General features: G+C 30.2%; 1 protein-coding gene across 5 annotated transcripts in view; it reads left to right on the top strand.

Moving 5' to 3' along the window:
• The window catches only part of EPHA7 (EPH receptor A7), a 178,822-nt gene that overhangs the window by 5,350 nt on the left and 149,473 nt on the right, over positions 1-23,999 (top strand). For all 5 annotated transcript variants that reach the window (XM_049772175.1, XM_049772174.1, XM_049772173.1 and 2 more), the window contains exon 3: positions 3,224-3,893. In XM_049772175.1, coding sequence (XP_049628132.1) covers positions 3,224-3,893 — 670 coding nt within the window. The remainder of the gene's footprint in view (positions 1-3,223; positions 3,894-23,999) is intronic.

The raw sequence follows: 23,999 nt of genomic DNA, 5'->3' as shown, positions 1-23,999 counted from the left end.
TTTGTGTGCTACCTTTCTTTAGTATTTATAGTGAAAAATCTGGCATAGTATGTGAAAGAAACAAATAGAAATCCATGAAAATATAAATTAAACCCCTAAACAAAGGGCCATTATGTTTTATATTTGTACAGTAGTAATAATATTATTTACTTATTTTTAGCTAAATTTCCATGTCTTTAGGTCTTATTTTAATTGTGAGGAATTTAATAACCATAGTTTATCAAGAAAGTGGGTTGTGATGAAAGGAAACAAATCCCATTGTTTCTTAAGTTAATCTTTGAAAGTGAAAACATCTTGATTAAAGAGATTGAAGGATAAAATTCAGAATGAAAAAATGTGTAACATCTTGCAAAAAAAAATGAGAGTCTGAAAGAAATTTTTCCAGAAATGGGTACAGAAGAACATAAAATCCTGTCATGAACTCAGTTACTTTAAGATGACAAAATCTGAACAATGCAGATGTATTTAAAATATTCAAACTTTTTTTTTTACCAGCTTGACATATGGAAGATTGGTTATGATCATTTTTTGGGTATCACTCTTGTTCAGAATAAAGTATGAAAAAATGACAAATAGTTTACTTATTCTATACAAAACATACATTGAATTTGAGGCATAATTGTATCTTGAATGTGGAATAGTTTTTATGAGTCAAATATACATTAGAGGAAGACTTTTACAATAAAAAATGAAGCACCTTTCTTGCCAGTGACGGATGTAGCCCATTTTCTACCATCCATCAATTAAAGCAAAGAGAGGCAGAGGGTGGTTTTATCTCTAAGGAGAAGTAAACTGATATATGATTGTAGTATTTTATCCATGTGATCTATAAAATGATAAATTATAACTGACTATGCTATCTTGAACTAAAACAGGCACTTTAGCAGTCTGAAGTTCTCGAGTCAATCGATAACCCTACATATGTGAAGGAATCAGCAGATCATATAAGAAAATGATGATTGGTGCTGTTTTCCTTATATGAAATGTATTTGCCTCATGTAACTAAAATATCATTGAAAATAAAATGGTATTGATATAATTTTCTACAGAATAATTGTATAAACCTGCTGTGAAAACACAGAGTCTGAAATATGACTTCTTTCCCAATGGTGTCATTTGTGAGAATGTTTTTTAGTCTTTTAGAAATTGAGAGAATAAAATAAGTTGTATTAAATGATCTGATGTAGTCTCACTATTTGTTATTTATAGTCTTTGATTTGCAATTTCTCCTTCAGGAATAAGTTGTTAAATCAAAATTAAAATTAACTTGAGCTTCTCATAGGTACTAAAATTTATTCATATAAATAGCCAAATACTATAATTGACATTAAAGTTAGAAGGAATTCTTAAAATCTATCCTTTTATTATTATTAACCTTTATTTTTTTAAATGAGGAATTGCTAAAAAGTGCACATTAACTTTTAAAATTTTCATTTTTAAAAGATGTTATTACTAGTTCTAAAAATTCTTATAAGTATTCTTATCATTTTAGTCTAAGGTATACCTGTGTAGGTAGATAAATTTTGGTATATATGACACACTACCATTTAAACAATTGATAACTAATAGAGACAAAGGAAAACTATGCATGCCATTCTCTAAATACAATCTTACTTGTGATTATGAGAAAGTGAACATATTAAGTTTACTGTCTTTTAGCTTTATATTAATCTGTATATATTAAAATCATAGCAAATATACAATATCATACTAATAATTTATGTATTGTGCTATAGTCAAATTTTTCTAAGAACAGTTTTAAAAGCAAATGTTACATTTTACAAATTATTTCAATAAATAAAATCCCTAAGTTTTGCCTATAAAATACTTTGCCAAATAGTTATTGCTCTGTTTTTTAGTTATTTTTATTGAAAAAAGTTTAACTAATTTAAATAGTCAAAACTATGTGACTTTGGGCTTGAATACATATATGTGGCTTTGGAGGCCAGTTTCTGCAACGCAGTGCTGATGGTGAGTTGGGGGCAACATTAGTGCTGGGAATTAAGAAAGGACCCACTAGATCCCATGAAAATCATAAGCATTAGCCCTTTGTACCATTTTCCAAGGTTGCCTATATAGCTCTTTCTAAATCTTCATTTTATCTGGATAAAATGAACACATAACAGATAAAGGTTGAACTTTTACATTATTGATATATAGTAGGGTTGTATTTGTTTATTTTTCTTCTGGGCTACACCTGGTGGTCCTTAGGGGCTACTCTAGAATGACACTTGGGTTATGCACCTAGTAGCTTTCAGGACTATGATAGGGCCAGAAATAAACCCTGGCTTCCTGTGCATAGAATCTCTAACCTGTGAAGAATTGCACTTGCTTGGAAAATTTATATTTGCAAAAAGGGTATAAACTTATTTTTGGCTTTTTTCAGGTGTAATTAATTTACTTACTAATGTAGTTATATGATCTTTAAAATTATAAATTATTGTAAATTTAATTTTCCACTTTATGGAAGTACAATGAGTTTACAGCATGGGATATATTAATATATGAGTGGACATTTTAAAACATTTTTATTTTTTTCCTGTCAGAGATTCCGTTACTGAAATATTCAGAATGCTAATTTGCTGGGTAGTTATGTGACTTTACATATGTGTTAACATAAATCATCACATTAGAGAAATAGTTCTATGAAATACCATTACATAATTCGTACTTTGAAGATATACTATAGAGTTCATATTAGAAATGCCAGTGAATTATGGATTGATTTGAAAGTACAGAATCCTTTTTGCATTTTCTTTCTTGTATTTTTAGGTAATTTTTAAGTTCCATATTACAACCTGAAGTGAGATTTTTTTTAAAAAAAATCTGCCATGCAGTCACATATCTGTGCCTTAAATGATAATTTAAGTAATTGTATTTTGCACTATGGTTATCAAGTTAGAATCTTAGTGGACCCTATAGATATAGGCAAATATTTAAGAAGAAACTATAATACAGGGAAAAATAGATCTGAAACAAAATGGAATACTTGCTGTGTGTACTAACAATGCGAACAAGGAAAATACTGCTCTGCTCTTAAGAAGGCTAGAATGAGAATCACCTGGATTCGTAGGTTCACTGTTGTTTTCTCAGGACCGAAATCCACCAAACTCTTTGCATTTAAAGATATGCAAAAGTTACTAAAGTCACTACAGGTTACTAACTGGCAGAAACAATAATTTTATTTTCTGAAATGATTGATGACCTTTTTTAAATTTTACAGTGGGAAGAAATTAGTGGTTTGGATGAGAACTACACCCCGATCCGAACATACCAGGTGTGCCAGGTCATGGAACCCAACCAAAACAACTGGCTGCGGACTAACTGGATTTCGAAAGGCAATGCACAAAGGATTTTTGTAGAATTGAAATTTACCTTGAGGGATTGTAACAGTCTTCCTGGAGTATTGGGGACTTGCAAGGAAACTTTTAATTTGTACTATTATGAAACTGACTATGACACTGGCAGGAATATAAGAGAAAACCTCTATGTAAAAATAGACACCATTGCTGCTGATGAAAGTTTTACTCAAGGTGATCTTGGTGAAAGAAAGATGAAGCTGAACACTGAGGTGAGAGAGATTGGACCTTTGTCCAAAAAGGGATTCTATCTTGCCTTTCAGGATGTAGGGGCTTGTATAGCTTTGGTTTCTGTCAAAGTGTACTACAAGAAGTGCTGGTCCATTATTGAGAACTTAGCTATCTTTCCAGATACAGTGACTGGTTCAGAATTTTCCTCTTTAGTGGAGGTTCGAGGAACATGTGTCAGCAGTGCTGAAGAAGAAGCAGAAAACTCCCCCAGGATGCACTGCAGTGCTGAAGGAGAATGGTTAGTGCCCATTGGAAAATGTATCTGCAAAGCAGGCTACCAGCAAAAAGGGGACACTTGTGAACGTAAGTAATATGCACTATTACATTTCTTATTTGCTTTTTTATTTCACTATCAGAAATTCTAAGTCAAATTTCTTTGAACATGTGAGCACGCTCTTAGGCATTTGATTGAGTAGATGTTAAGTAAAGTCACCGTTGGATTATTAGCGATTGCTCACAGTGAGATCTGCATTAAGTATACAATACATATTGGTGATAAAGACATTTATAATCACAATTTTATTTGACTTATTCTTGTTAAAAACACAGATGCATACTGGGCTATGTGGTATAAAAGAGGAAATTAAACAAGAGTATTACTAATCAGGATTTACTGATATAAGAACCCTCCTGATTGTTAAACTCATATTGTATAAGTCAGTTAGTCGCAAAAATGGTCGATAGAATTTCTAAAATGTTACAGATAGGCAGTTAAATAAATTTACACTCTTATAGAGTTGTTTTATGTCAGTATGAAACTTTAGGATATATAATAATTAAATCTCAGAGGTTAATTCTACCAAAGTTGTATTTCTTGGACCTGATAAATAGTACAGTGAGAAGGGCACTTGCCTTGTACTCTGACATGGGTTCAATCTCCAGTATCCCATTTGATCCTCTGAGCGATCAGAAAATCAGGAGTGATTTTCGAATGAAAGCAGGAGTAACCCCTGAACATTGTCCGGTGTGGCCAAACACACACACACACACACACACACACACACACACACACACACACACACACACACATACACACATACACACACACACACAAAACACAGTAAAAGATAGTTGTATTTCTTTTCTTGCCTGAATAAAAAAATGAGTGCTTTTCCGATAAATCATGATATTGTGACATACTTTTTTGCGTGAGTCATTGTAAATACTTAGTTATCACGCTGTATCAGCTGAACATATTTTGTTTGCTTTGAATCAAAATAGTATATAAATTAGTCAGGATTTTCCTCTGTTTCATAAAACTGAATTTTTTCTTATATCACATTTTTGTCATATTGAAAACATGTTATTTTGAATAATTGAGCAGAATTTTTCTCTTTAAAACATCCCCACTTTCTGGGGTCACCTGAATGTTAATTTGGGATGTATAATTTATTTTCCTTACCAAAAATCCTTCTTTCTCTCTCTTTCACACACACACTCTCTCTCGGTTTCTCTATCCTCTCTCTGTCTCTCTCAGTCTCTCTTTCAGTGAAGTTACTTTTACTTTTGTATTTCTTGCTCTGATATTTCTTGGAAAAAAAAAACATAACAACTATATAACTTGGACTTCTAATTTATAGATAGTCTTTATTTGTAGATAGCCTGAATATATCAAAATGTCTTTTTTAACTTATAGCTAATAAAATACAGTTAATTCAAAATGTCTTAAACTATCTGCTCTTGGGACAGGAGCATACTTTTTTAGTGTATATAGATCTTGGTTAGTGTAGAGGGCAATGGAGTCAATAATTATTATAATAACTAATATTTTTGATAACTCATTATGTAGAGTTACCCATTTGATGTGCTTTACCTTTCTATTTAGTAAGAAAGAGATCATTATCACCTATTAACTCAGCATAGAACGGGGGATGGTGACTATTATTGGTAATTGATTGCTTATGGTTATTGTAGTAAATTTGTGTTCATTTGAATTAAAAAATAATAGAATTTATTCCAGAATCTCAGCCTTTAACATTATTATCCCTGCTTGCTTCAAATCACAAAATAAGGTGAAATAATAGTAAATATTATTCTGCTTCATCACTGAGATTAAATACCTTGCTTATAGTGGTTTGATACTTAAATCATATCACTCTCACATGAAAGCTTCATTTGATTATAATTTTAAATGATAATAAAAATTAAAAATATTTAGATCTGTGTTTTTATGTGCCTATAGCTAGTAACTGCATCTGACAATTTAAGTTCTGGAAACTGACCATTCTAATTTGTGATGCACTCTAAGTATAAACTGATTTCACACAGTCTGAAAAAATGATGGATGTACCATATACCATTATTAATTTTTGTATATGCCTACATGTTAAGTAATTAAATTTTATATTTATTATCGAAAACAAAATATCAAAATACTGGCCCGGAGAGATAGCACAGCGGCGTTTGCCTTGCAAGCAGCCGATCCAGGACCAAAGGTGGTTGGTTCGAATCCTGGTGTCCCATATGGTCCCCTGTGCCTGCCAGGAGCTATTTCTGAGCAGACAGCCAGGAGTAACCCCTGAGCACCGCCGGGTGTTGCCCAAAAACCAAAAATAAATAAATAAAAAAAATCAAAATACTTAAAAATTATTTCTTATTTTAGTTTGGCTAATAGATATCTCAGAGTTATATATGAAGTTCACATATTTCTAAATACCTCCTTAAAATAGGATAACTAAACAAAAACATTTTTCTTTATTAAAGAATTAAATAGTTCACATGGACAACCTCTGGCATTCTCTGGCATAAAATGTCCACTAGAAGATTACTGAGTGCAGAGCCAGGAGTAACCCCTGAGCACCCAGGAGTAACCCAGGTGTGACCCAAAATAAATAACAAAAACAAAAAACAAAAATCTGCTTACTTAGCTGGAGTGATAATGTCCACTAGAGCCCAGCATTTAACTTATATTCACTGGAACTATAAAGTGAACTATGAGCAAAATAAATAGAGATAAAGGTTCTGCAGCCTCTTGTGAAACTTCATGAAAAAACTAAGCCTTTGTGATACCCAATGTGTTATCCATTGTGTTCTCCGCTGTCCCTCATTGACCGTATTTCTTACTCTAGAAACTTTTACAACATCCATTTCTAGCAAATCAAAAATTGGTGAAGATTTATTTCTACTAGTACATAGAGTATTATTTATTGAATATGTATAGAAATTCAGTGAATAGGAATTTTATTGAAGGAAGATAATGTCAATCACTAAAAATTGGTGGTAAATTTAGTAATATCAATTATAAGAAATATTTCAGAAATTAGAAATACACTTCTGTTGTAAAAACAACCAGTTTTAGTAGTAAAAAGTGGAATATAAGAAAATAAAATGAAACGCACAATTAAAGTGACAACAGAAAGTATTGGTAAGTAGTAGTAAAAGTCCTAGTCTATTAATATTTAACTATGTTTAAGAAAACTGTAATACATATTGTTTCATTTTGGGTTATTTAATTCAAATGATTTTCACATTTGTTAGAAACAAAAAACAGACCTGTTATTCTAGAACTTAAGTATAGAATTTATTAAGAAAAGTGATCATTAAAGGCAGCAAGGAGATATATTTATCATAACAAAAAGACAAGCTTTTCCCAAATGAGCAAAATCATCCTTTTAAATGTGACATTTATTAAAATTATTCACCTTCATTTATTTTTGTTTTAAGAAGAGGAATTACATTTGAGTGCTAGAGTTTTCACCTACAAACACACTAAGGTGCTCTAAAGTAGAGTAAAATCACTTCACTATTACTGCAACAATTCTATGTTGGAATATGTAGGATCAGGTATTAATAGTAATAGTTCATTAAGGGAACAAAAAGTGATTAAAGGAATTAAGATGATTCTTTGCAGTCCCACTGAAAAAGCGTGACGGTATTGCTACAAGTCAAGTATACTGTTTATCATATAACTTTATTTTTCACCTCAGTGATGTTGACAAAGAAATTAAATGCCTTATATTTAACTATGGTATTATGTTCATTTATAAAAACACTTACCTCCTTGGCATAATTCCAACACACTGCTGTGAGAGTACTTGCCTCTGGAATCAATCCAGGCCTGCCTTTATAGTATTTATCCTGTTTCCTTTCAATGATCCTGTTGAAGAGTTTGAAAACAAATTTCAGACCCTTATTGAGGAAGACTGAAATATTTAGGAGAGGATCTAGATATTCCCTAGTCAAATGGATGTGGATAACCACTTAATGCCAGCATTTCTGGACAGCCCATTATGATTATTTTAGAGTATAATATGAAATATGAAGCAATAGAGAACACTGAATACAATTTCAACCAATTAATAGAACATATTTTTCTCCATAATTTGGAAAAAACCCTCATTTTTGAAAGCCATGCATTTTTTAATTAGTAATAAGTGGAGGTCCTCTAATTCTTTACTTTATTAAGGCATATTAAAATTATTTAAATATATCATTCTAATAGTTTGGCATGATTTTATTGTTAGAAAGATCTTTCAAAAACCTGTCTCATGTTATTCCACAGCGTTTTTGCAAACTAGTGGATATAGTTTTAAGATAAAAGAATTATAATTTAAAATATTTAGAAGAGTATATTTAAGTATATAAATATAAAAATACAAATAGTGCACTTTTATTCTGAAATATATTTCTTCATTTTAGTATTTCAAAGGTAGAATAGATTTTTTTTCCTAAATTGTGGATTGTTCACTGTGTTAATGTGGATTTGTACTGCTAATTCACATTGTAATCTGAACAATCATGTTTATTTTCTTATTTAATCCTTATCACATCTCTAAGATGAGGAACGTATCGTTTTATTTTTTTCTCTCTCTACAACACAGGAAGAAACTGAATCTCCAGGACATTAATAACTAACAAAGTTGTTAAGAACATAGAATTCTCAGTTTGAGTCTTTTCATCTCCATTATAGCACACTACTGCTTGCTAAATTTCTCTTGTATATAAACCAATCGATTTTAGTTATTGAAAAATTAATGAAACTTTATTCTAAGTAGAATGACTATATATTTAGTTGGCCTGTGGTAATTGTGCTTGTAAAAAGCTTTTCTTTTTGCTTTTAAACGTATTCTGAATTTGGTGATAAAACATATGAGTGACTACACTGTAAAAATTAAAAGGTATAATATTGTTTAAAACAAATATAACAGAACATAGAGTTGTATTTTACTTATATCATTTGTAATTATAAATTTCTCTTACTGAACTCATTATTAAATGAGTTTCAATAATCTCTAACTTTTAGTACAAGAAATGTCAAAAAACAATGCTTACTATCTAATTATAGTTTGTGTTTAGATTATTTTGTAGTATGGAATTACATAACAATTAATTAATTAAAACAGTCATTCTATTTTACAGCAGTGATAATATTGAAATCTGTTTATTTATTAGAGCTTTGAAAATTTTGTTTTTTCCCTCACATAAAATTAGCAACTGATTCTTACTATGAATTTTCATTATAACAAATGAGTCGTTAGGGAAATAATTATATTTAAGTGTGTAGAAAATGCAATTTAAACTGCAGGGTTAATAGCTTCTATACTAAAGTCACATTTTTCAGTTTTGGTTCTGCAACATACCAGGTGCATAAATTAGGACACCTCCTAAGCTTTAATTTCCTTAGTATAAAATGGGGCTAATAAAAATAGTTACTCCCTCATAGGGTTCTTGTCAGAATTGAATGATATAACTCATGTTAAAAAAAACCCTAAAAATAGTATCTGGGACATAGCAAACAATCAACTAATAATCTCTATCATTTTATTATTAATAATGCATTAAGGAGTTTGCTAAGTAAAGAAATCTTATAGAAATGAGGGAATAACATATTTTCCATAGACCACAAATGGTTAAACATCCAGTAATCTCATTCCTTATAATTCATTTGAAAAAACATTTAAGAATAAATTTTATATATAATCCCTTATAGCATTGCATATAAGTTGAAATATTTGTAAAGACCTAAATATCCCATGTTAAGGTACTTTAACAACTTTTGATCAGACTTTATACTTAAAATATCAGTGATATAGGTAAGACATTTAAATTTTGTATTAATAATTTTTAATAAAATAAAGGATGATATTTTATAGACATTTAGATTTAGACTATGTGAAATATTCAAATGGAAAGGGATAGAAATATAAGGACATGATGAATATTTAGAATGGATAATTTTTATTCTTTGCATTTCTAATAAATCTTGATCATTAAAAGCTGCACAATTATAAGTTTAATATAACCCCTAGCTCATACAAAGAGAACTGAACTGTATCTCCAAAATATGTATATTTAAATTGTTAGCTTCTGTGTGAGTTATAGAACAGTATGGTAAATTGCAGATATAGTTTGAATGATTTAAGAGACTAGATTTAAGACATTCAATAAGAAAAATAGCTCATAATTCTTTTTAAAATATAAATAGATGACAGGAATTGTTTTAAGTATGCTTTATATGTATTAATTAATTTAAATTTATGGGGAGATATGACAGGCTCATTTTGTCTAGTAGCTTATGAACTTGTCAGTTTAAAGGAGAAAAAATGTTAATTAGTGCTGTGGGTGTGGTTTCCCTCCTCCAAATTTCCTTATTTCCTTATTTGTATGAGTATTTGCAGTAGCTTTAAAAATTTATTTAACACTGGTTTACAAAATTATGGACTTTTAGAAGTTTATCTTTACACCACTGCATGTGAAAAATTTTAATATTCTAGCCCCAAAGTTTCAGTCCATCCTATCACCCAAAAGGTTTTTCTACCTACTTATCCCCTTTTTTGTGTGGTAATTTCTTAGAGTTAGCTTTTTGTTTTTGTTTTTGTTTTTGTTTTTGGCCACACCATTTGTTATCGGGATTACTCCTGGCTCAAAAATCGCCCCTAGCTTGGGGAGACCATAGGGGATGCTGGGGGATAAAACTGCAGTCTGTCTTAGACTAGCGCTTGTAAGGCAGACACCTTACCTCTAGTGCCACATCTCCGGCTCCTAGAATTAGTTTTAATATTTTTGGTTTTCCTTTTTCCTTTGTTTGGGGTGTGTGTGGCAAATTGCCTGCTCTGATTACCCATCCATTGCATATTTTAAGTAAAACAACCATAGTTCTGGGAGAAGTGGATTAATTTCCCACAATAGACTGTTCAAGGTGGTCTGACTCTAGATTCCTTGTCCCTAACAAGTACAGCCACCTTCTTCTTAACCGATTAATGTTTTATCTGCCATAGTCTTCTATGCAGATATTCTAAGATACATTGAAAGGTGAGGCTTAGCTTTCATTTATGGCCATTTAAAAGATTTAGAACATCAACATCATAATTATTTCATTTGTTTATTTCTCTGTATTCTTTTTTAATCTAGTTCTCTCAAGTTCAGAATCCACTTTGTATATACAACAAAGGTAGTTTCCCCTTTATCCAGAAAGTTCCAACGCCTTAACTATTAATAAAGATATTATCTCTCATCCCCCTTAGAAAATGTCCAGATCTTAAATTTTAATAAAATTTACCCCCCACACTTTATCAAGGATCTTATTTAAATCCTTACACCTTAACTCCTGTCTTCTGTTCTTAATCTTGTCATATATTTATCAAACTTGAGCCACTACTCCACTACATACTTCTGGCTTGCTCTTTACTTACGCACACCCCAGCTATTTTGGTGATGCTTTATAACTTAACATTTGCCCTTCAGATGACAAAAATAAAACATTTCTTCTTTATTGGTCTCCATTTAAAAGATTCAAATCATTCAAAAAGAAAAAGCTCAGACATTTTGGGATACCATATTGCTAGCTATTTTTAGCTACTGTGGTGACCTTTCTCTTTCAATTTCTCATGGTAGTTTCTGGCTGAACCATTCATCATTTATTGAATATACCTTGCTCTTTATTCTATTTGGAGTAATACCTTATGTAATTCAGATTTTTTAAATATTGCCTTTTGTTACCATACCAGAATATATGCCACTTATGCCCTGTTCTCTCTCTGTGGATACTGACTAATATTTTGCTCTATTAGTCTGGGAGTCACCACAAGGTTATCTTATTTTATTTTTTTTATAATTTCCTTTTATCAGCTCTTAAACTTTTTATCAGCACATGCCTTTTATTTTTTTAACCTATGACAGCACGATTTCCGACACCATCTTATACCCAATAAAAAATCAGACTTCCCAAAGATATTATTATATAGTACTCAATGCCAAGGCAGATATTTTAAAATTCAATCACTATTCAGTTTCTTGTTGTGTGTAGTTAGTCTCTATGAACAAGTAAACTTTGTGGCTATGAGGACTCATTTACATTTTTCACATAGGATATACGAAGATGAGATGCTAATTAGCAACAATCAATGGATAGACAATTCTCTAGATGAGGAATTTATTTCAATAAAAGTTGGTTGGAGAGAGAGTATATAATGGTATTTGTCTTGCACACAGCTGACCTGTGTCCCATCCTTTGGACCACATATGGTCCACTGAGCCCTCCCAAGAGTGATTCTTACACACAGTAAAGCCAGAAGTAAGTACTGAATACAGCCAATAGCCGCTCTCAACCCAAAAGAACATCTTCCCCCAAAACAGAAACGTAATGCTATTACTTACATTTTTTTCACTGTCATAGCATCACATTCCTTTCATCAGTGTGTGTGTGTGTGTGTGTGTGTGTGTGTGTGTATTGTTTATGGGCCACACCTGAAGGCACTCAGGGGTTGTCACTAGTTTCAGATACCTGTTTTCCAATTTTTCTGTGCGTGTCCTCTTATAAAATGAAAGCCATTTTACCTCTATCATTTCTGTGTCATAAGGTGAAACTTCCAAAAGCTTCATAATATTTTCTAAAATAAGGAAATTGGAAGTATATTTATGGTTTTATTTTTAAATGTTATGCTGTGTATATTAGCTTGAATAGCAAAACCATAAAATAAAAATGAAGAAATTCAATCCTCAAGGTTTTATATTTTGGTATTGGACATTATATAAATGTATAAAGGTGTTAAGTCAAAATGTATTTTTGTGATTGGAGTTAAAATTGCCTTTAAATTTAAAAAATATTATTCTTTAAATTATTCACTTTTAAAGGCTTTTATATTACTTGGTTCAGCACATTTTTGAATAAGTGATGTATATAGATCTGGATTGAGTGTTGTCTCTGTGCTAATGCCACAGTTCCCTTTCCTAAAGAAAAAATATTGTTGTTTGTTTCTTCTGTCCCTTAAAGACATACTATTTATAGTTATTTTAAAATATGTGGATAAATATTTCTGTGGTATTTAAAATTCCAGCACGTCACACATTTTTACTAGTGTTCTCGACTTCGTTATAATTATATATGGCTTTTGAGATTATTCGTCCACTTTTGGACATCCTTATGTTGTGTTGAAAATGATAACTAATCAATAAATACAGACCTGGAGAAAAAAGTAATGAGAGCAAGGGGGAAAAGTATGAACGAAAGAGAAAATTTGGAAATTAATGTATCTAAGATTTATAAATTTGGTTTGCTACTTAAAAATATTTCTAAGCATTCTCACATCAGTAAATACAGGGTCAAGCTATTTCTAGTGGAAGAATAAGTTGGCAGCTTTTGGCAGACAGAGTCTGACTACAAATCAATTATTCTTTACATTGTGGCAAATAATCTTATTTTTTAATCTGACTTTTAGCCATTTCTGCTAAGATAATTGTAAACACCAGAAATGATATTTCTAAATGGTATTCCATATGCAGTTGTTTTTGCAAATTATATTTTCTTGGGGGATTTTTACCTAGCTATATATTTAATAGTTATGTGCAAGAAGTTGTGTGTAAAGGAAAATTTTATAAAATGTCTTAGTTCTAATTTCTTTCACCATTAGATAAACTTGTTTTACATCCTTTCTAAAAGATCTTACTAAGTTCGTTTATGGAAGTATATCTCCATTAGGATATTAAATAATTTAATATGCAGATAATAAAGGATAAATAATTGAGATTTAAAACTATATAAATTGGGGTTTAAAATTTAAGAACAAAAGTAATTCAATCTTGAATATAACTCATTTATAAGTTAAATTATAATTTTTATTTGTACACTTTCTACACAGTTATACTTGTATATATTAATATTTTTTAAAAATATTAATTCAAAATTAATTATTAAAGTTGATACGTATAAAAGTATTCCATAAGATAACAGATATATGTTAGTTGAAATGTGTGATGTATGTGAGTCAAATTTTTTTTTCAAATACTGTAGTCAGATATCAGCAAGGAAGGGTTAGTATTTAGTTTACAATTTCTAATTTGGAGTAACAATTTTATCAGAAAAATACATTATGGTATGTATAATATTTTTGAAAATTTGGCTAACTTTTTGTGGATTTTTAATTTTTGATTCAGTCATTTCATTTGAATTATATACTTTTAACAATTAGAATTATTTCTTACTGCCAATGAATTGGAAAATTTAGGATATTTCAAAGGACACATATTATGTTATGTTACTTTTTATTTTATTTAGTGTGGCACGTTATTAACACTTTGATTAGTTCCTCATCAGTTATTGGTGTCAGCCTCAGATCTGCTTTAAAACCTTAACAGTGATTAGTAGAAAACTTAGATCTGGAGAAGGGAACATTGGCTTTATTTATTTAATGAACTATAATATCTTTCAAGTCATTTCTTAATTGCAGTCTTATAGTTATTTTTATTAAAGTAGATCAATAATGTGTTTTATACAAATATAATACTCTACTTTTTTGAGTGATTAAGGATAGGAATAAATAGTTGAGAAGCAGCACAATATATGTGATGAATCACTAAATATAAATGTTCATTCAAAGACAAAAATGGAATATTTAGTAAATTTCCTGAATTATTCTTTATTTTCCAGAGAAAAATTGTAGTCTGTTTGTGTAGCAGCTCATTATTTTTAGCTGAAATAGTTCACATGTAGACATTGACATCCTCTAGAAGTCACTTACCTAATGTAAGTAATTCATAATACAAATTTAAATTGGTATATAGGATAACTAAATAATATTAAGTAATTTAAAATACTTACGTTTATTTTCTACTTGTCATAAGTGTAAAATTAAAACTAAGTTGTATCATTAAAAAAGATGTGAGAGTGGGTGTACATAATACTTCAAAGTATAATTTACCATAGTATCATCCTTTTGTGAATAATCTTGTATTTTTTGATGGTATAATCTCTTTCAAGGCAGTTATAATAATTTCTTGGAGTTTGAATATAGTTTAAAGATAATCACAGATAAATTAGAAAATAATTTAACCTTTAAAAAATAACAGGGCAACTAACTTCTTTTATGCTTCTAACAGCTCATTATTGATATCCAAAAGTCAAATAAGAATCTGCTAGTAGTTTTTAAATTAATATTAAAGATCATACATACTTAGTACATATACATGAATCAATACATAGACACCCACCATTTATCTTTTTGTACAGAGGAAAAATGGGAGTACTTATCTTGAAACAAAAATGTAAGCTTCTTTTTCTCCTTGACCCACTTATAGATACCTAATTTTATGTAGTTAGTCTATTCTCTTAGTTTATAAATGTTGAAGTTATTAATCATCTCATTTGTCAACTAAAAAAATAAAGATTCAAATAGGATTTAATTATTAATATTTTAAAAAGAAGTAAAACACAATAAATCCTCAATGATGCTTTTAAATTTTGTTTCATAAATTAATTATAAAGTTTCCTTCGATTGTAAGTATATACTTAGATTTTCACTACTAGAAGAATCAGTAAATCTTGATCTCTCTTGCTCTCAATCTCTCTCTTTCTCTCCTCTTGTAGTTTTATTTTATTGTATACTACAAAGGTGACTTTTAATGAGCTTATTTTTTTTTATTTGGACCACACCTGGCAACGATAAGGGGTCATTCCTGGTTTTGCACTCAGAATCACTCTGATGGTGGTACTCAGGGATGCTGGGATTGAACCGGGTCAACAGTGTGTAAAGCAAGGGCTTTACCACTGTATTAGCTCTTCAAACCTAAATTGCACATTTTGTATAGATGATATTGTATGAAAACGTGTTGAAAATGAAACATTGGGTATATCCTCAGTAACCTTATTTTGTGAGTTAGAATTAATTAATATTACAGTTCACCTTTGCAGCTTCTGACTACTTTTTGAGAAACCTACAGATTTAGAATTTAAGATTCTTAAAAAGGCAGAAACACAGGCTGCAAGCTATTTTTCCAAACTGACCTTTAAAATTAACATGTCCTAAGTTTATACATTCTGGTTGTGAAGTGGAGCTAGAAGAACATAAGATTCCAGATTTATTATGTCGAGACATTGCATTATTTTTGTTCTCAAAGGAAACCTGAAAAACTTAGAAAAAAGTTTGGCTATTTCAGCCATGCTTCTTGCCTTTCCTAATGCTCATTCTGCATGAACATTATAGAGAAGGTCACTGTATTTCTAAAGGCTAAACATAATTACTTGATCATTTTACCCCATTGCAAATTTTCCTGTAAGACAACATTGCTGCTTCCTTAAAACTTATATAACTATTGCAAGATTTTTCAGTATCATTGGACCAGAACTCTAGTCATTATTTTTTCAAATGTGCTTTATCATTGTAGTAGATATTTTTTCTGCCCCTCAGTTCCATCTCCCTCTATGTAAAACAAAAATTTTTTAGATTTTGGTGATGGATGTTCATTTAATCGTTAAATTCTATAGTCTTCCCTTGATTAGAACTTTTATAACATACACAGTATTATTTTGATTAACTAGAGTAGATCTTCTCTGCTCTGTTTTTATTTATTGATTAGAAAGTATATAACTGCAGCCAATATTTTCCTCTTTGTCTAGAAATGTTTTTACATTTTATAATTTCTGTATCCTATTTAATAAGTTGACCAAATTTTATTAAGGAATAGTAGATATTATCATCATGGAGTTTTGGTCTAATGATGATGTATCATATAAGTTGTATAATTTACACTTGTAGTTTTTTGGCATAAGTTTTTTCTTTTCCTATTTTTAAAAATGTTGTGCCATGCAGAGCAATGCTAAGAGCATACTCTGAACTCTTTTCTGAGATATCACTCTGGGCGGTGCTCAGGGGTTCATAGTCTGGATTAAACCCAGGTGCAAGGCAAGTGCCTTAACTGCTGTATTATATGCACTGGCCCCAATATTTTTTTTAGAATTCTTAATTAGTATAATAGGAAATATAATTTTGCTTCTTCAATTTATATTCTATCTTTACATAAAATAAAATTAAGTTTTTAATATTTAGCTGAGAATTTAGCAATAAAAATGAAGAAAATTTTTTAGACAAAATAAATAATTAGAAGCATGATACAAATTCAGTGATTTGAAGTAGAAGTGATTTTCTTTTTCTTGAACTAAGAACACAAACTATCTTTTCAGGGCTGGTTATATTTCTTATATAATATTAAATTTTGAGGGGCTTTGAGGGGAATTTCATTCATTCATTCATTCATTCATTTTTGTACCTCACTTTGCTGGCTCTGCCATTAGGGCTCATTCCACATGAGATACAGGAGACCATATGTGATGCCCAGGATTCAACCTGGGTTGATCACATGCAAGGCAAGTAAGTATCTTACACTCTGAACATCTCTAGAGCCCTGTAATAACTGAACTTCTGTTTTGTAATTATAGAGTTACTATTTTTGATATACTTTGGTGAAATTCAGTCAAAATGTTTAATATGAATGCTTATTTACAGTTATGAATTTTTTTAAGAATTGCAATAATTTCTATTGTACATTTTATATTTGAAAAAAGAAAAAGATTTAACAAGAATGGAGAGTATGGAAATAATTTGTGTAATTTTTCCCACAAAGAAATAGGTTAAGAATAAAGAAGAGGGACTGAAGCAGTTGTGCAAAGGGTAAGGTGTCTGCTTTGCACATGCTAGCCTATGACAGACTGTGGTTCGATCCCCCGGCATCCTATATAGTCCCCCAAGCCAGGAGTGATTTCTGAACTCATAGCCAGAAATAACCCATGAAGGTCACCAGGTGTGGCCCAAAAACCAATAAATAAATAAATAAATAAATAAATGAGAGAAACAAGCAAAGTTATACTAATGAAATCATTTCTTCTGCTTCTTTAGTTTGTTGTTGTTGTTGTTATTTGTTTTTCGGTTTTGGATCACTCCTGATGGAGGCCAGGGTTTATTTCTGGCTATGCACTCAGTGATCAGACCTGGAGGGATCAGGAGACCTGGTAGGTTACAGTGACCAAGCCCAGGTTGATTGATTATGTTCAAGGCAAGCACCCGATATGCTGTACTGTCACTCTGGCACCAGATTCTTTTTTTCTTTTCTTAATATACTTTCTATTGTAGAGATAATAGACCAACTTTATGACTGTAAAATACAGCATAAATATTCAGCAACCTGAAATACAGTACATTTAGGAAATTTGAGGGAAGCTGAGGAGGTTTGATTTTTTGAAAATAAAATGCTACTGTGTACCAAAATTCATAGTAAACATCTTTCACTTCAGCAATTAAAAATACTGAAGAAAGAAATGAAAAATAGAAAATCAAAAGCATAATCTAATGTATATGTATATATTTATTATTACTTTAGGCAAAACTACACTGGAAAAAATGAATATTTTATTTAGGTACATCTAAGGGCATGATTATTTAGTATTCATTAATGTCAATAGATAACTGGCACTTGCAATTGTGAAGACTGGTAGAGTGCTGGTTTTGATGGATGGACAAGTTTCTACAAATACGCATAGGCAGACCACTTATGCCACTTTAAATCATAAAACCATCCAAAACCAGAACTGGATAAAGAGAACATCTTCTTAGTATCTTTATTTTGTAAACTAATACGAAACTCCTTTGATGTCATATTTTAGTACAACAATGCTCATTTAAAAGTCATAACTGTTAGATGTATAAATATATACTCTTATTAAGTTAACTTTATATTTCTTTTCTTAAATTTCTCCTTTAGTATTATCAGTGTTAAATATTTCAATAGATTCCTAAGTCCTAAGACATGTATTTATTTAAATGCATATTATTTGTAAATCATCTAGATTTATCTTTATATATTTTAACTGAGAGTTTTTAGTATTTTAATTTAGTTTTATTTATTTATTCATTTATTCATTTATTTATTTATTTATTTATTTATTTATTTATTTATTTATTTATTTATTTATTGGTTTTTGGCCACACCTGATGACTTCGCACTATGCGCTCAGAAATCCCCCTGGCTTTAGGGACCATATGGGATGCAGAGGGATCGAACCAAGGTTCGTCCTGGGTCAGCAGTGTGCAAGGCAAATGCCCTACTACTGCACCATCGCTCTGGCCCTCAATTATTAATTTTTTGAGTTAAATAAAAAGTGCTAGCATAATCTTAGAAACTTCTAACATAGTGTTAATATTATTTACTTCAAATTGCAAAATATCTGCAATTTAACAAAGGATTAACTTTATTATTGCAAGTTATATTTTATTACCATTTTAAATACCATTTTAGTACCATTTTCAGTTGTCTCTTAGTATAGAGATTTCATATTTATACAATTAGTTAATTGAATTTTCAGATATGCAATATGTTAATATCATTCTTGGAATAGCTGATATTGGCAGTTATACATTTTAATATTTTAGAATTTATTTTCTTTCTTTCTTCCTTTTTTTTTGGCTTTTGGGCCACAACTGGTGGTGTTCAGGGGTTACTCCTGACTTTGCTCAGAAATCGCTCCTGGCAGACTTGGGGCCTATATGGAATGCATGAAATTGAACCCAGGTCTGTCCTGGATCAGCTGTATGCAAGTAAATGCCCTACCACTGTGCTATCTCTCTAACCCCAATATATTATAATTTTTAAGTTATACATTTATATGAGTTCTATTAGTTAGATTTTATAAAATGTATCTGTAGAACTTTTCCTCATTTTATCAGGTATTTTTAAACATCTGAATTTGAGGTTGAAATATTTCAAGTTTTCTAAATATCAATAATAAAACTTTAAGATATGAAGATAACTCATAGACAGGATCTTTAAGAAGCACATTTTAAGAAGAATAAAATGTATATACTGTCATTGTTTCCCTATTTTTGTGTGTAAAATGTTTTTGTGTATTTTGTTTATGTCTTTTTTTAGTGTCAGCCACTAAATAGAAAGCAAAATAGAGTTCTAAAATTATATAGAATTTTTCAAGTATATTGATTTTAAAAATATGTTTTTCACTGACTGCTTATATAGATTACCTGGGTTGAACTCTCTTTTGCTATTAAGTAATTCTGCATTGAACATTTTAATACCAGACAGTCATCAAAATGACTTGAAATTTTTATTTTTTATTTAGAACTGTACTATTAGATTGTCTAGGGTTTAATTTCCATAGACAAATGCCATTTCACTTTCATTAAAGTGACATTGGGAAACCGAGATAAATAGTTCTATGTTTTCTGTGCTGACATGATGTTTTACTGTCAGATTGCATCCTTTCCAAGAGGCAGGAGAGACAGAATTATAAAAGAAGACATCTGTGCCAAGATTTAGCTAGCCAAAAAGGGCAAGCTCTTGTGTTTAAAAAGTAGAGAATCTAATCGATGAAAATGTCTGGACCTGTTAGCACCAATAAAGCTGAAGGCAACTGGGAAGCTCAGAGAGGGTCTTTTGTTGGAGAGATAGAAAGAAATCCAAACTATGACACTTTAGGGGAGCAGGGTCAGGGTGGAAGATCATCCATCTTCTTCAGTGGCAGCTTTCTGTCAGATTCTAACACTCTTCAGTAGAGGAACTAAGCCTTTAGTGTTGACACCAACTGATTCTCAGCCAAGTGTAAATGAAGCTAATATTCACTGACCTTATGCATAGCAAATGAAGCCCAGTGTGTCATTTGAGAAATAATGTTATCTGACACTTCAAAAGGTGAATGATAGACAGAGTATATTTGTATGTATCTCTGTGGGTTTTTTTTTTACCAGTATTAGTCAAGTTAGCCAATATATACATACATATATATATATATATATTCTTTATCTCTCCCACTACACATTTTTGTTGATTATCTAAATAGCCAGATTTACCATTTGACATTGATTTAGCTTTGCATTGTATTCATTTTCATGTCATGATTTTTACACGAAGAACTTCACTATGCTGCAGTTATTCTGTGTGCTGTATTTTACTTGACTCCCTATAATCTAGTAAATACTGGTTAGTCCCAGAAGAAAAAGGTTCATTTTTCATTAAAAATATCAAAGGTGATTCTGAGTTACTAGTTCACATTTAAATCATACAATAGAATATATTTATAATTATAATAGCAATTGGTCTTACTAGAGAATTGTCAGAGCAGCTATATTTTATCATTTGTAAAGCATTGTATAAAAAAACAGCTTTTCTTGCTAGTTAGTCATATCATTTACAACGTAAAAGCCTTTCTTAGAAAATCCCTAAATCAGGATTTTCACTTATGTTGCTTACTAAGGATTACATTTTAAATTGCATATTGTGGTTTTTATTCTGAAGGATTTTCCATCATGTTTAGGGTGTTTTTTGTTTGTTTTTGCTCATCAAATAGAAGACTGAAATGTATCTGGGTTCGTAAATGTTCAGTACATCTACAAGTATTCACTGCACTGTGAATTTAAATATTGGCACTAAGAAAATATAAATTAGTTGTGGTAAATATTAAAGATTAATTTTAAACAGCCTAATGGATTGGAGGATTTCAAAAAAAGAAAACTGAAATCGTGCATTGAATTTTCAAAGAAATCTATGAATAATGATTATCTGACATGGTAGATTTTTATGAACATTACTAGGACATATATACATCTAATTGTCATCAAGCATTTGAGCTAAAAAGAAATATTTCTAAGTTTTTGGTATTTGTGTACTAATTTTTGATCACTTTACTGGTTTTGTTTATTTCTACAACTTAACTGAGTGAACATGTGTTTTGTTCTACCAAAGTTAAAAAGACAGAATCTGATCAGTGAGATATTTATTGCTACTTCTTTTTGACAAGTCACTAAAATCAAATGAATTACTACACCATTTTCTCCTGAAGTGTTATTTACCTAATTATCAGAGACAATAACAAGTTAAGTCAATTATTTTTTCAGCACACATTTACCTAGTTCTAAACAACTTGTCTGAGTAAAATAGACAAGAGAAATCATATGTGTTCATATTAACATCACTAAAATATTTTTTTTTTTTTTTTTTTGGTTTTTGGGCCACACCCGGTAACGCTCAGGGGTTACTCCTGGCTATGCGCTCAGAAGTCGCTCCTGGCTTGGGGGACCATATGGGACGCCGGGGGATCGAACCGCGGTCCGTCTCCTAGGCTAGCGCAGGTAAGGCAGGCACCTTACCTCCAGCGCCACCGCCCGGCCCCTAAAATATTTTTTATCTCTGTCTCTGAGCTTTGTCTCACTCTCAAATTATTGTCTGAGGGACTGAAATGACAAGCTACCTCTAAAATTCAGTGATTTGAATTATAGCTTGTTTATGAGTTGTATGCTATATATATATATATATATATATATATATATATATATATATATATATGCTATATATAGCATACAGATTTTAAATTAAGTTAGTAAACCAATTAATTTAGAAGCACTTATAAATACTTATTAAATTTTATTATTGTTAGTGATAATGATGATAATGGATTTGAACGTATAAATGATATTCAAATATTTTGCATTGCATTTTTTTTGCATAAAGAGATTTTAAGATAAATCCAGCAGACACAGGTAAACTCATACATGCAACAGAAATGACCTTCCTATTTTGACAGAAGTATTTCTTAAGTGTGACCTAGTGTCTAATTTGTCTAATTCTAATTGTCTTAAAAATCTGTGATAAATTGGAGGTCAAGTTTGATTTTGCTGTTTTTTAAATATTTGTCATATATTTTTAGTTTTTTTAAAACAAAAAATTTTTTAAAATATAAGAAAGTAGGATGAATCAGTATAAATAAGGCAGTCAATTTTATTTTGTGGGATCATTAATTAATTTAGCCAGGTGTTTGAATCTACATTGAAAAGGCCAATTGTACATTATGAGTTTTAGAAGTCATATTAGATTAGCTACACTGGAGTTTTGAAACCAAACTGTCATTTCTTACTGCTGTTAAATCTCAGACCATTTTCTGTAAGAGCTTATAGTTTAGTTCATTTCAGTTATTGCTAGCTCAAATAGTGTTTGTTTTTTATTTTTGTTTTGTTTTAAACATATGAATCATTGTACTATGGTATCTTAAAACTTGTAACTTTAAAATTCACCTTGCAAACATTAGAACCCATAAAACTTGTTATCTTATGTAATTTCATGGGTTTTAAGTATTTATTCTTAAAAGCATTTTTTGATTGTAGTCATTGGGACTACATTTTGCATTTTTGATTGCATTACAAATAGAAATGTAGAGAAAAATGGAACAGATTATTTGTAATATAAACTCAATTGACAAAAATCATCTAGTGAATAGTGACATCTTTAACAGATAGCTCAACATTTTTTTGTTAGTTTAAAATTATTGATTGAGCTATGTCATCTACTATTTCAGTACTATCACACCGTTTTATTTATAATTTTTAAGAGTTAAGTAAAACCTAAAATAATTGAAGCTTCAAGATTCCAATTATAGAAAGAAGTATGCTTTGAAGCCTAAGAATATCAGAGAAGATTACCAAGAATTTTGATCTGTAGCCATAGAGTGAGCTTCAGAGGTGTTTATATTGAATCAAAATATAGAAATAAAGCATCCTTTATCAGAGAGTGTTGTTTTTATTATTAAATAAAATAGCTTATCCTATTTTAGTTTCATAATGTATTTATAATTTATTTTATAAATAAGTTTACATCATATTTAAGTAATTGTGACAAATTAAACAATTTATTTTAAAGCTAAAATTAAAAAAACATTTTAAATATATAAACTCATAATTTTTTATTTTATACTTTATTTTCAAAAATCTTGAGAAGTATGCATTTATATTATAACATGTCATATATAATATTTTAAAAATAAAAACTACTGCTTTATATTGTAAAGAGCAGACTGGACTCATATTTTTAACTATGAAATACATTATTTTGCATTTTAAGTCACCAAATATTAGGATTTTTTTCAAAATAGTAATTTTATATTCTTTTTGAAAATATACTAAATGATAGCCTTGTAATTTTGCAATTTTAACACAATTCTACAGTTTTAAAAGTATAAAGCAAGTAAATGAAGACTCTCAATAATCATTTATATGCATTTTTGATTGCATTACAAATAGAAATATAGAGAAAAATGGAACAGATTATTTGTAATATAAAATCAATTGACAAATCATCTAGTGAATAGTGACATCTTTAACAGATAGCTCTGAAAGTTGTTTTTGCTTTCTGTCAATCAGGATGGGA

The sequence above is a fragment of the Suncus etruscus genome, chromosome 4 (genome assembly GCF_024139225.1).
Source record: "Suncus etruscus isolate mSunEtr1 chromosome 4, mSunEtr1.pri.cur, whole genome shotgun sequence".
Taxonomy (NCBI): Eukaryota; Metazoa; Chordata; class Mammalia; order Eulipotyphla; family Soricidae; genus Suncus; species Suncus etruscus.
The sequence above is the reverse complement of the archived record's forward strand: the minus strand, read 5'-3'. Positions and strand labels throughout refer to the sequence as shown.